This window comes from Scyliorhinus torazame, chromosome 7 (genome assembly GCF_047496885.1).
Source record: "Scyliorhinus torazame isolate Kashiwa2021f chromosome 7, sScyTor2.1, whole genome shotgun sequence".
Classification (NCBI taxonomy): Eukaryota; Metazoa; Chordata; class Chondrichthyes; order Carcharhiniformes; family Scyliorhinidae; genus Scyliorhinus; species Scyliorhinus torazame.
Genome location: NC_092713.1, coordinates 86612901 through 86627503, shown reverse-complemented (window position 1 = coordinate 86627503; position 14603 = coordinate 86612901). Strand labels below are relative to the sequence as shown.

The window sequence follows — 14603 nt, the reverse complement described above, 5'->3', positions numbered from 1 at the left end:
GGTCGAGTACAACTTACCTATAAGAAATCTGGGCTGTGAGGTCATGATTTCTCATGCCTCTGCAAATGCTGTGTAAATAGATCTTGTATTATAAACTTTAGTAGTTTATCGACCACTGAAGTAAGATTAATGGTCCAATACCTTTCTGAGTTATCCCAATATGCTTTTGGAAGGATAGTCATATTAACCACCATTCAATTCATGATAACATTTTATGCTCTACAGTTGTTGGAAAGTTAATCAGAGGCTCTCCAATTTCGTTTATCGCCCCCCTTTAGTGTAAACAATGCTCGAGTGATCTCTCTACTCTAAATTTGAGGAACTTCTGTCGTATTTTTTTCTCTTTGAAGAATAATCCCATTAACAATGCTACAGCCTAGTCAATGGTTCCACAAACCGAATATTCAATTCCTCTATAAAAACGGAGAGCAAGCCATTCCTTCACTCCCCTCGACAGGTTATGGCCTTCAACTGTTCGTGGTCCTACCACATCCTCTTCTTACTAAAATGTCTATGAAAAACATTTGAAGTGCCCTTTATGTTTTCAGATATTTTTTCTCCCTTTTCCCTCTTAATTTTTCTAAACTCTTCTTTTGTCTGGTTTGGAAATTCAGGACAGGGAGAGAACCACTCTACATCCCATTACTGTCTGGCAACACATTGTGGTGATCCAATCTTCATCTAAGAGGATATTAAGTGCTCCAATGGGTGAGAATACTCTTCATACATCTGCCAGATTCACTTTCCAAACCAGCCCAGATTCAAAGGATGAAAAGTTTCAATATCTGCCAGCTAAGAGGAGCTATATGCAATGATATTGAACTGGTTGTGCATTATATCACGAGCATACGTGTAAAACTGCTCATAATCTGGCACTGCTTAAGAATCTTACACAAAAAGAACACACGGATTTTAGATGTTCGAAATGGAAATGTTATACTTGTGAAGCAGTGCATACTCATTTCAGGTTAATATAAAAAGATAGGAAATAGAAGGAGGAGTCGGCATGTGGTCCCTCGAACCTGCTTTGCTATTCAATATGATCCAGCCTGATCTTCTGCTTCAACCTCACTTTCCCACCTCTGCCCCATATCTCTTGATTCTCTGAGGGACCAAAAGATCTGTCTATCTCAGCCTTAAATAAACTCAATGATGGAGAATCCCGAACTGCCTGGGGTAGAGAATTCCAAGTGTTCAAAACCTTCTACGTGAAGAGATTTCTCCTCATCTCGGTCCTAAATGATCAACCTCTTATTCAGGGATTTTTTCCTCCATGTTCTAAGTTACCCAGACAGGAGAAACAGCCTCACAGCATCTACCCTGTCAAACCTCTCAGAATTTTGTATTTTTCATTGAGATCATCTCTCATTCCTCTCAACTCCAGACTGTATAGGCCCAATTAACTCAACCTCTCATCATAGGATACCATTCTCATCCCAGGAACCAATCTATTGAATCTTTGTTATACCGTCTCTAATTCAAACATATCCTTCCTTCAACATGGAAACCAAAATTCCCACCGTACTCCAGGGATGGTCTAACTCACCATAACCCTATATAACTGTAGCAAGACAAGACTTTCTTATTCATGGACTTCAATTGCTTTGCAATAAGGGACAACATGACATTTGTGTTACCGTACCTGCACGCTATCTTTCTACGTTCCTTGTATGAGTATACCCAAGTCTCTCGGAACATTGAATTTTTATGCCCTTTAAAAAATATCCTGCTTCTCTATTCTTAGTACCAAAGTGAACAGCCTCACACTTCCCCACATTGTACTTCCTCTGTCACCGTGCTGCCCACTCACTTAACGTGTCGATATCTCTTTGCCGCCTCTTTGTTTACATTCCAAACATAGCTTTGCATTTTCTAAGTCCATTGTTAAAGCTTCCTTCATACTTTCTGATGACTGACGTCAGGCCTTCCTCTGTTTTCTCTCTCTCTCCTTTTGTGAATAGAGGTGTTACATTTGTTGGCCGCGGTCTACCCGAATGGGAACAGAATCTTGTAGTGAGCACGTTTAGCTGGTCTTTCCCAGTGCTCGGAGAGCGACGAATCTCCACGCTATTGAGCGCCCATTTGGGTAGATATGAGGCCTCAGTGGGGATGCCCTGATGAGACCGCACTTTGTCCCAGTCCCATTTTCTGCACTGAGGAGCTCTGCTCGCCAGGACATCTCAGTGCCACCATTTTGAAATGGCGTCCTGATCTCTCAACCCCCCCAGCATGACCCCCGAATCCCCGAACCTCCGAAAGGCTCAACTCACTTATAAAGGGCCCCTCAGGCTCCCCTGAGCCCCCTGCACCGGCGTGGTGCACCTCCAGGCACGATCCGCAGCCTAGGGAAAATGCCAGCTTGGCATGCTGGCAGTGCCCCTGCCAACTGGCAGTGTCACCCAGGCATCTAGGGAGTGCCAGGCTGGCAGTGCCAAGGTGCCCAGATGCCCTGCCCATAGGGCAAGCACCAGGGAGCCTCTGACCCCCTGGGTTCCGCTCCGTTTGGTCCCTGTTTGTGGAGACCAGCACTGAACGGCGATCACCCGAGATCTCCAAGGCGGCCGGTTAGATCCCACGCCTTGGGTAGATCTTGGGAGTGCATATTTGAGTGAGATTAGCGGTCTCACTCTAATATGCAGATTTGCTAAAGAGCGACACCACATGAGATCGCATTGGTATGGCGTGACAGGTAGATACCCGAAGAGGGTTCTCCTGGCATCTACCGTCCGCACTATGCTACCTTTTGGGCGCAATGTGGCTAGTAGACCATGCCCCTGATCTTCCAATCTGCTGGGACCATTCTAGGAACTAGCAAATTTTGGAAAATCATAATCAATGCCTCCACTGTCCATGAATTTAAAAACCTATTGTAAAAAATAACTATTGGGGCTTTGATTATGATTTTCCAAAATTTGCTAGTCATGGGTGGGGGTTGGGGGGGGGGTTGATAGATCAGGACGCCATTTCAAAATAGCGTACCAATATTTTTCTCTGCTGATATTAATTGCCTTAAGTTCCTCACTTTTATTAGCTCCTAGATTACCCTCAATTTCTGGTATAAAATTTGTGTCATTGACTGTGTAGACAGACATATTTGTTGAAAGCTTCTGCCATTTTCTCATTCCACATGATAATTTCTCCTGTCTCTGCCTCCAAGAACCAGCAGTTACTTTAGACCTCCATCTTTTTTAAATCGTTTTTTAAATTCCTGGACAGTTTACTCACATATTTTATCATTTCCTTTTTATCAACTCTTTGTTCACCCTTTGCTGGCTTCTGAAACTCGTTGCCTCACTATTATTATTTGTAATTTTATAAGCCTGTTCTTTCCTCCATTACCAGAGATAGATCTTTCTAGCTGAATTTTTATTAAAATTTAATATTTTTTTCCAATTAAGGAGCAATTTAGCACGGCCAATCCACCTACTGCAGCACATCTTTTTGGGTTGTGGAGGTGAGACTCACGCAGACATGGGGAGAATGTGCAATCTCCACACGGACAGTGACCCGGGGCCGGGATCGAACCCAGGTCCTCGGCGCCGTGAGGCAGCAGTGCTAACCACTGCGCCACTGTGCCACCAGAATTTTAAAAAAAAATTTAGAGTACCCAATTGCGCGGCAATTTAGCGTGGCCAATCCACCTAACCTGCACATCTTTGGATTGTGGGGGCTAACCCACGCAAACACAGGGAGAATGTGCAAACTCCACACGGACAGTGACCCTGAGCCGGGATCGAACCTGGGACCTCGGTGCCGTGAGGCAGCAGGGCTAACCCACTGCACCACCGTGCTGCCCTAGAATTTTTGTTTTTAATGGAATAGATTTTTGTTAAACATTTAGAGCTGAACCATACAGTGAGGTGGGCAGCGTACCACTTGACCCACATCACAACAGGTGGTTTTAAACTAACCAACTTTTAAAAATGCCACCCCATAGTAATAACACAGTGCCGCTGGTTTAAACGAGCAGGGGGTGGGATTTGTGCCCCTCACTGGTTGGAAGGTCTGTTTGCAAATCTGAATGATTGCTGGCTCTGTTAGTCCAGCAGTGCCAGGACACATTCGTAGATGGTGGTGGGACTGCATGTAGTATCTGGGAAGAAGTGGAATGGATCCCAGAATAAGGTAAGTCCTGGGCTTCTCAGGCAAGAAGGGATCAGACATCCTCGGGAAAAGGGGTGTGATAAGGATGGAGATGAGTTTTGCAGGCCAGACGGAGAGTAACAAAGGTGTGGGATATCGGCTTGGGGGGCTGCCCCCAATGTCCATAGGTCACTCCCTAAAAGATGCAACCCAACCTTCCTTCCCACTTTTTCACCAGCTCGGTTTAAAAAAATGGCCTGCCCATTCTCACTCACCTTACCATGCTCACCATGTTATGGCATGGACAGTATAACATTCAGGTTAGTAAACTTGTCAACAAGCTCAATGGGCCATTAATTTTTTTTAAAATGATGAGTTGGTTATGGATTTTGACACCTTCCCACCTACCTTATTAAAGGGAACTGCACCTAACCAAGGTTGGGTGGGATTGTGATGGGCTATCCACCCGTCATTTATTACATGCCATCGTGCCCTACCACCTCCCCCCACCCTCCTCCCCCCCCCCCACCCTGCTGCACTGCCAGTCAGGTGGCCATAAAATCCAGTGCTTTGCTAGACATTGCTAGAAATGTTTTCCCACTATGTATTTATTGCTATTCCTTTTAGTTCAATTAATCAATTACCCAATGAATCTTAACTGGTTCTCCCCACATACCTATGTAATCAACAGGCTTTATTTAATACTCTTGCTTGGGATTGAAGGACGCCACTCACAAACGTGATATGGAATTCAATTGTATTGGAGTTTTATACTGCAGCTGGCTGTGCAATATCTGGAAGCTCTGATTGCTGACATTGACACCTTAAACAAGACAGCTTTCCATTTTGTGTTATGAACTGTTTTAACCGTCTGGTGTTCTAAAACCAACCAAGAGAACAAATATGAGACAAGAGATGGCAGCACCCACCACTTGCTGCTCAAATACTCACAGCCACTTGCACTCTGCTGTTGCTCGTGTTGTCTGGCTCCTCTTGCGCTTGGTCATCAGGTGTAGTTTCATTAGGACACAAGGTTGGTGACTTTGATGGAATATTCTGGTGACAGGATGTCGTGGGAGAGGTCCGAAGAGGAGACGTCGCTGGTGTGTGTTGACGAGGAGATGTTGCAGGTGTGTGTTGACAAGGAGGTGTCACAGGTGTGTGCTGATGAGGAGATGACTCAGGTGTGTGCTGATGAGGAGATGCAGCAGGTGTGTGCTGATGAGATGCCTCAGGTGTATGCTGATGTGGAGATGAAGTAGGAGCTGGGATACAAAATTGATATATATTTAAGCAAAATATGAAATAAAGACCCACACAGATGTTCTTAAACTGGGCACTTCAATGACACAGGATGCCCAGGAAAACATTTTTGTTGTTTGGGAAACAGAAATACTGTAAGTAATAATGGATAAAAATGGCTTCCATCACAAGATATTTAACAGTTTTAAAGCAAATTAATTGTCATGAAGTGCTGCGATTCATATTCCTTCTTGGACATGGTAAAGTGAATTCCAACTTTGCTGAATGTGTGCTGTAGAAATTGTAAAATGTTAAGTTTATATTTTTATAACTTTGAGATACTTAAAGCTTCCAATTTGAGAATAATAGTCAATTTATAAACAATGTTGGGGCAGCACGGTGGCGCATTGGTTAGCACTGCTGCCTCACGGCACCGTGGTCCCAGGGTCGATCCCGGCTCTGGGTCATTGTCCGTGTGGAGTTTGCACATTCTCCCTGTGTTTGCGTGGGTATCGCCCCCACAACTCAAAGGTGTGCAGGCTAGGTGGATTGGCCACGCTAAATTGCCCCTTAATTGGAAAAAAATGAATTGGGTACTCTAAATTTATTTTAAAAATTAAAAATAAATTAAAAAATGTTAAACAATGTTTGTATCAATACTACATACTTTAATTAACAGAGCAATTTGCTTTAATGCTATGAGCTATAAGCTCCAAATATATTGTTCTATGTCAGGCTTGTCCAATTGCTGGCCCGGGGGCTATAAGCTTTCTGGCCTTGGCTCAACAAACTTGGTGGACGTTCAATTGACTTCCATTTTAAAAAATGTTGTAAAGCTGCTCGTCCATTCAATACTAACAATAGCAAATGCAGAGAGAAACCAGCCTGTGATTGGATAAGCAGAAAACAGTTAGAAGGTAAGTTTACAAGGGAGGTTCCAGGGTTTCAGAGCAAGATCGAAGAGGAGAGTGGGCCCAGGATCGAGGGGGAGAGCAGGTCCCGGAGGGTGGGGGAGGGAAGAGTGGGAGTTTGGGCCTCTGAGCAAGCGGGGATGTAGAGTGGGCCTCGGCGGGAGAGGACAAGGAGCATGTAAGAGCAAAGGTGAAGTTGTGCAGGGGTGACATGAGTTGGCACTAAGTTTGGCATGGAAGCTAGGAGGGGCCCATGGGGTGGTTCAAGGGCATTGTTTCACATGGGGCATACAAGTGGCTTTGGGGGTGGATAGAGGAGCATAGTTTGGCCTGAAGGGTATGGAGGACAATGGGTTGTGAGTAGGGGGGGTCATGAGATGGCATTGGTCAGCATGGGGAGAGTGTGCGGGGTGAAGGGATGTGAGGGGGTGATCACTAGATGATTTGTTTTGCAGGCAGCTAAAAATGCTGGAGTACCCAGGTGGGCCTTTCCCAAGCCCACCTCCACACACGCAGCCCCTGTGACTGCACTCAACACTTTCTGGAGACGGCAGGCCCACCTCCTGCTAATAACCGACCTCCGGAATAAAAATCAGACTGTCTGGGGCACTTTCCCCCGAATTGGGTTTGTGGAACAAGGATTTCTCTTGGCGGTGGCCCCAACTCAGGAGTGACGATGCAGGTCCTTTTGCATCATAATATATACATTCCTCACCCAAAATAGTGTAATCACCTATGAGAGGTATTGTGCTAGATTAAAAACCCTGGCCAATTTGGGGAAAAGATGTGGGAAATTCCTTTCTACCACATCTCAGCAATCAAAATTAGTCCAGGAAAACTCTCAAACACTGAATTTTCTGTAGTACCTACCTTGTATAAGAAGTGATGTCTGCCCCAGCCAGACACAGGTTCAGCTCTTGCTTGAAATTATTCAGCAAATTGTAATCCAATGCATGAGACAGCAATCTATTCCAAAGGTTCACTGTTCTCTGGGAAGACATATTATGTGGTCTCCTACTCTAACATATGCTTTACCATGCCTCAACATTTCTTAGCTATTAATCTTCTCTCCCACAACAACCTATAGACTTTGAAAGCTCAAGTCTCGGAACCATTACTATCTCATTCAGATCTGGTTGACCCCTCTACTTCTTGACCTTGATGGTGTTTTATATCATAGGTTTTGGTTCTTTATGTAGACTTTTGATGAAAAAAAAATCACATGTAATTTAATTGTGATATCAATGAACAGGCAATATATTTTTAGTAGGACAATGTCTCTTTATATCACTAAGGAATATCCCAAGAAAGAATTCATCATTAAAATCCAGTAAAAAATACGATTTTGCTTATATTGCTCCAGAGAGAAATAAAATTGCTAAAGATTCTGCTCCAAATGCACAAAAACCCTACTCATTAATTTTTTTTCTCTTAGCTTTTGGGAACAAAAACCTGAAAAGGAGAATAACTGTTCGATCAGGCATGTGATTTTGGATCCACGTACTGCTGGTTCTTTACATCACGACCCATGCCTCTTTCGCATATCTAACATTAAAGGCAGCCATGTTTTTTTCAAGAAGATTAACATCAAATAGTATTCTGAACACCAACAGTTGCTGGTTGGATAATCATCATCAGTGGCTATTTTCTGAATTGTATTTAATTAGTATATTCATCCCGAACACAAATACTAGAATTGGTTTGCGCTTTTGTACAGAAATTATGGCCGAGATTTTCCCTTCTGGGGACTAAGTCCCCTCGCCGGCTGGAAAGCCGGCGCCAACGACTCCGGCATCAACGGCCTTCCAAGGTAAGGAATTCTCACCTGCTAGGGGACTAGATGGACGCCGGTAAATCCAACTGGCACCGAAGGGACAGCAAGGTCGCGCATGCACGGAACCGTCGGCGTGATCTCACGCATGTGCAGACCGGCCGGTGTATTTTGGCGCATGTGCGTGGGGTTCTCTTCTCCGTGCCGGCCATGGCGGAGCCCTACAGGGGCTGCCAGGTCCCACCGTGTGGGACCATATGTAACCCATGCCGGCAGGACTGGCCAAAAATGGACAGCCGCTCGGCCCATCGGGGCCCGGAGAATCGCCGGGGGGGGCTGTGGCAGGATTGCCGCCCCGCCCGAAAAAGGGCACCGTGGAATACGGCAGCCGGCGCCGGGGCGGGATTTGTGCCTCCCCCCCCCCGGGGTATCTCCGACCCGGCGGGGGGTCGGACAATCCCGCCCTATATTCCTGATGATTTTCCTTTAATCTAAAAAGTGAAGTCTTGAGTGTCCAAACACCACACGAGATAAAGGCACTTCCAAACATTACATGATGCCGTAGAGAGACAATGTTCCAGATTATGAGCTGTGATGAGATTGCTGCTTATTGGTCCCATCCGAGCAGGATAAAATGAACAGCCAGCATTCTATCTCCTGGGCCACATCAGAGGAAAAATAGAACCGAATTTTCACAAGTACACATGCAGTTAGAGGACAAAGGTATTAACTACAGAGAAACTCACGTGAATTGGTTGACGATGGCGTGGAATTGGAGGTTGCCGGAGTAAGATTTAACTGACAGATATCAAAGTCATCTGCATCATCCATCTCCTGTGCCACTCCCACTTTGTTAAAATAGCTTGTGAAGGCATCTGAGGTGCACGAGAGAGATGGTTGCTCACTCCTTCTAGATGGCACTGCTGGGGGTTTGACCATTTGGAATTCTTTAAACATTTCCTTCCCCATTTTATGTTTTGGCTTTTCTTCTTGATGACTGGCAATCGTTGGTTGACCAGCAGATAAGGCTGCTTTGAACATAGCAGTTTGTAGTGGCATAGGAGTTTGTGTTGACATGAAGACAGTCGGCTGGAATGGGCTTCCAACGGGAGCCCACTGCTGCTGAACAGCAAATAAGGTAGGCTGGCCCCACGCTGTTGATTGGACTCCAGCTAACAAAGGATTGATGATATTTTGGGCACCTGATTGTTGTGCCCATACTGCAGGTGGCACTGCCCCCATCGTGACATATCCTGTCCAAAATAACATTAAAGTTACCTGCTGTGACACTTGCTATATCAATACCACACTAAATAAGGCAACCAGTCAGATATGTATGTTTTATGTAATATCCCAGAGTTCTGCTCATGTTACCTTGGGAATAGGGCAGAAACTTTGAAATAGCATTTCTTAGAAGATGAAATAGTGAGATTGCTGATTATATATGGTTTCTGCAAGGGACTGACTTAAAACATTGAATCGCCTTTTTCTTGATCAAGGAATTTATTGCTAATTAACATAACTTTGCACTGTCATAAAGTTGACCACAATCATCCTTACCTGTGGGCACAGCAGCAGCATTGAAAGGAACAGATCCAAACAAATCAGGTCTCCCTGGTGGCTGAGAACTTAGAACTCCAGTGGCAAATGTGTCTGGCCCAAGGGCGTTTGCTGGTGATGCTGGGGTCTGGGCGAGATACAAATACTGCAGATTTAGTGATGCTGTCATCTTGATGAGATACAAAAGACTCAGATTTAGCAACAATCAGGCACAATTTTGAAATCAACTGATAGTGTTTTAAGAATGAAGGGTTTAGTTTCGGGAAATTTACAAAAGTAATACCCTTTTGCAAAGGTTTTCTGCATTTGTCCAGAATTAATAAATCTGGCAATTTGAAATAACATTTGGGGATATTTATATGATATTTTTTTCTGAAGACTTGATTTGGAAATTCACAGCAATGACCTGCTTACTGTCAGCTTTACTGCTACACCACCTTAACTAAATGGAAAAGCTGGATTTTGTTTTGCATGTATGAGAGTAACATGAAAATGACAATCCAAATTTCAGGAACTGGAAATTTGCATGTGGAGTGTTGGTTGTTACAAATAAACCATCAGCAATATGAAATCTCAGCAACAAAAGAATGAATGCAGTCCTTAACAGTGCCTCACAATGGAATTTTTATCTATCCTTCGTAAATATAATCCTGAGCAACAGTCAAATTTCAACGATTTAGGGGCTGGTTTAACACACTGGCCTAATAGCTGGTTTTAAAGCAGACCAAGGCAGGCCAGCAGCACGGTTCAATTCCCGTACCGGCCTCCCCGATCAGGTGCCGGAATGTGGCGACTAGGGGCTTTTAACCATAACTTCATTTGAAGCATACTTGTGACAATAAGCGATTTTCATTTCATTTACTGTCATCTAAGTCTCTGAGAAGCTGCTGATGCTACACTATAAATCATTGTATGTGTGATTAATATTTAAAAATTGTCAGACTTCATAGTTTGCATTTTTGCAGAAATATTATTAAAACCTAGGTTAGAATGTTTACAAACAGTATGTCTGCTAGATCTGTGATTAAAAGTGAGGTAATCAGTGATTTTGCAGGGGAAATGTTTTGCTAATGGGTATTAAGAACTTTTTTTAAAAACTTGTTTGAAAATAGAGAGTCAATAGAATGTTGTAACAGTTTGAGCCTGGCTAAACAAATCAAGGCGCATCTTCTAAAAAGATGCAAAAAATGCAGTGTGCTTTGAGTGCATCTGGTGCAGCTAATGGGAGGGACCAGGTCTGTCTGGACAAAGAAGTTGCTTCCAAGGCTCTAAGCTGAGGAGATGGTTTTCAGCTTGGCCCTAAAAAAAAAATTCTCTCTTCAAGGACTCTGCACCAAGGTAAGCAAGTAAAACCTGCTTGGGCGAAATTCTCCGTAATCGGCGCGATGTCCGCCGACAGGCGCAAATCAGTCCGGCATCGCGCCGCCCCAAAGGTGCGGAATCCTCCTCATCTTGACCGGCCGAGCCCTAACCTTGAGGGGCTAGGCCCGCGCTGGACTGATTTCCGCCCCGCCAGCTGGCGGGACAGGCCTTTGATGCCCCGCCAGCTGGCGCGGAAATGACATTGCCGGGCAGCGCATGTGCGGGAACGTCAGCGGCCGCTCACGGCATCCCCACGCATGCGCAGTGGAGGGAGTCTCTTCCGCCTCCGCCATGGTGGAGACCGGGACGAAGGCGGAAGGAAAAGAGTGCCCCCACGGCACAGGCCCGCCCGCGGATCGGTGGGCCCCGATCACGGGCCAGGCCACCATGGGGGCACCTCCCGGGGCCAGAGCACCCCGCGCCCCCCCCCCCAGGACCCCAGAACCCGCCCGCGCCACCTTGGCCCGCTGGTAAGAGATGTGGTTTAATCCACGCCAGCGGGACAGGCATTCTTGCAGCGGGACTTCGGCCCATCCGGGCCGGAGAATCGCCGGGGGGGGGGGGGCTTGCCAACCGGCGTGCCGCGATTCCCGCCCCCGCCGAATATCTGGTGCAGGAGAATTTGGCAACCGGCGGGGTTCACGCCAGGCCCCGGCGATTCTCCGACCCAGCGGGGGGGTCGGAGAATCTCGCCCCTTGTAAACTTTATAAATAAGTGTATTTGAAAAAATGGGTTTCTTAATTGGAATGTAGAGGCAGGTTTCAGGAAGCAAGTTAAGATGCTGTACCTGTTAACTATAAAGCTATTTCTTTGTTGCTAATGTGCTTAATTCTGTGTTCAAATTGAAGTTTGTTTTAATATAAAAGCTGTCTACTGGTCAGTATTATCACTCCTGTGGTGCAGTAACATTTCCTCACAGTTTTACCAAATCCAAATAGTTGGGTTCTAATCCGGGATCTTAACCAAAATTGGGGCTCTGGTTTGGACCCATAATATGTAAGATGTTGTGTAAAGGTGTATGGACAAGATCTTGGACATTAGTCCAATCAATTCCCTTTCTTTGCATTTATTTGTTTTCCATGCAGTAATTAACTTAGAGATGCATGAGATGCTATATGAACCTTAGCAACATTGATGAATATTTTAAAATGGCACTTACCCCTGGGGATGTAATGTCAGGGGGAGTAGACATATCACCAAAGAGGTCTAACTGATTAACTGTCTGTAAAAAAAATACCAGTTAGAACATTGACACATTCTAATATATATAACCCCCATCATCATGGACATCAGGGCAGCACGGTAACACATGTGGCTAGCACTGTGGCTTCACAGCGCCAGGGTCCCTGGTTCGATTCCCCCCGGGTCACTGTTTGTGCGGAGTCTGCACGTTATCCCCGTGTCTGTGTGGGTTTCCTCTGGGTGCTCCGGTTTCCTCCCACAGTCCAAAGACGTGCAGGTTAGTTGGATTGGTCATGCTGAATTGCCCTTAGTGTTTAAAAAGGTTAGGAGTTATTCGGTTATGGGGATAGGGTGGAAGTGAGGGATTAAGTGGGTCGGTGCAGACTCGATGGACTGAATGGCCTCCTTCTGCACTGTATGTTCTATGTATCTATGTATGTATCTATGTATGATAGCATTAAACTACATGTTCTTGAAATAAATATTGAGACTATTAATAGTCCAGTGCCCATAAATACGCTCACTGAGCTTGTTTAATAAGGCATAGCAAGGTCTGATGACTGATATGTGATTCCAGTTCCACACCAAGATGGTTAACTTTTAACTGTCCTCTGAAATGGTCTGTCAGTCACTCAATTACAGAAACCCCTATTGCAGTGGTTCAACAAGAGGACCCATCACCTTCTTCTCAGGGCAACTAGAAATGGGACAATAAATGTCAATCTAGCCAGTGATGCTCACACCCTCAGAATCAATGTGATATATGAAATCCCTTCAGTACATTTCCCTTAAGATATTCTTTCATCTACTCCCATGGTGTATTGTACCTGTAATCACAGCCATTGCACACCAGCTGTCATTAACAATAGTGACTGGCATTCATTACAGGGCTTTTAATCCAAGATGACGAATGGGAAACATGGGCAAGGGATGTAGATGAATTGTGATAAAGCATATCTAATTCTCGCTAGGTGTCAACCAACTTTTCAGCATGCATCTTAGAACATTAGGATATGGAGTGGGAACCCTGCCTAATTTTTCTCCTTACTAGTCCTGGATACTGGGAATAATTGAAGCCCATCTGGTATTGTTTCAATGGTGATCAGGTCAATTTAACACAGTCAATGAAATCTAGGATCCTTTTATGATTCAATGCAGTTATTAACTGTGTCAGTAGGGGGAGCTATTGGTCTGATTATTCATTTTGATTCCTCTTTTGAAAGAAACATTCAAAAGACATGTAGAAAAATTATACTCCTGAAATTCAAGAAATACCGCCCATTAGCATGAATATGGCAAAGGGGAACCCGTGACCGCCCATGTTCCTTGATGTAGATATGTCATGGTAGCACAGTGGGTAGCACTGTTGTTTCACAGCACCAGGGTCCCAGGTTCGATTCCCGGCTTGGGTCACTTGTCTGTGTCTGCACGTTCTCCCTGTGTAAGCGTGGGCTTCCTCCGGCTGCTCCAATTTCCTCCCACAAGTCCTGAAAGACGTGCTGTTAGGTGAATTGGACATTCTAAATTCTCCCTCAGTGTACCCAAACAGGCGCCGGAATGTGGCAACTAGGGGCTTTTCACAGTCACTTCATTGCAATGTTAATGTAAGCCCACTTGTGACAATTAAGATTATTATCATTTAAATACTCGGTATAGATGGCGGAGGAAGGTTGCCTCAGAGGTGCTATCTCTCTGGAATATCAGAGCAACTTGGATGGCTGAAAGGAGGGAAAGCAAGGGCCAGAGGGGCAATGTTGCTAATTTTGGCCAAAGCAGGCATGCCCGTTTTGGGGCAGTTGGAGACACAGGACAATCCCTATGCTGAATCGGCAAGACCAAAGGTCTCACGAGATTGGCTCAATGAAAATGAGGCCTGAAGTGCACTGAGATGCGAGGATTAAGAGGCAGCTAACTATCAAAACGTGAAGTTCAGGCCACTCTTAATTTTTCAGTGGTTCTTAGGTAAATGAGGAAAGGTGACCCTGGAAGTAGTGGTAATGAGCAGATTTGGAATTGTGTGGAGCACTCTGTCACCTCCTAGCTCCAAGTTTGGGTAAGTATATTTTAAACTTACATTGTTGATTGTGACATTTAGGGCAGCACGGTAGCATTGTGGATAGCACAATTGCTTCACAGCTCCAGGGTCCCAGGTTCGATTCCGGCTTGCGTCACTGTCTGTGCGGAGTCTGCACATCCTCCCCGTGTTTGCGTGGGTTTCCTCCGGGTGCTCCGGTTTCCTCCCACAGTCCAAAGATGTGCAAGTTAGGTGGATTGGCCACGATAAATTGCCCTTGGTGTCCAAAATTGCCCTTAGTGTTGGGTGGGGTTACTGGGTTATAGGGATAGGGTGTAGGTGTTTACCTTGGGTAGGGTGCTCTTTCCAAGAGCCGGTGCAGACTCAATGGGCCGAATGAGAACAGGGACAACATTAGATACCCTCCCGCAGCCAAAGGTCAAAGGGGGATTCTCCCCTGTTCAAAGCTGCTGAATC

The 14603-nt window shown here is 45.2% G+C and overlaps 1 protein-coding gene across 1 annotated transcript in view; it reads right to left on the bottom strand.

Moving 5' to 3' along the window:
- Positions 1 to 14603, bottom strand: part of dab1a (DAB adaptor protein 1a) — a 747664-nt gene that overhangs the window by 106528 nt on the left and 626533 nt on the right. The window contains exons 10-13 of the mRNA XM_072512896.1: positions 12090 to 12152; positions 9568 to 9694; positions 8754 to 9260; positions 5035 to 5348 (exon numbers count right to left, since the gene is read on the bottom strand). Of these exons, the coding sequence (XP_072368997.1) occupies positions 5035 to 5348; positions 8754 to 9260; positions 9568 to 9694; positions 12090 to 12152 (1011 nt within the window). The remainder of the gene's footprint in view (positions 1 to 5034; positions 5349 to 8753; positions 9261 to 9567; positions 9695 to 12089; positions 12153 to 14603) is intronic.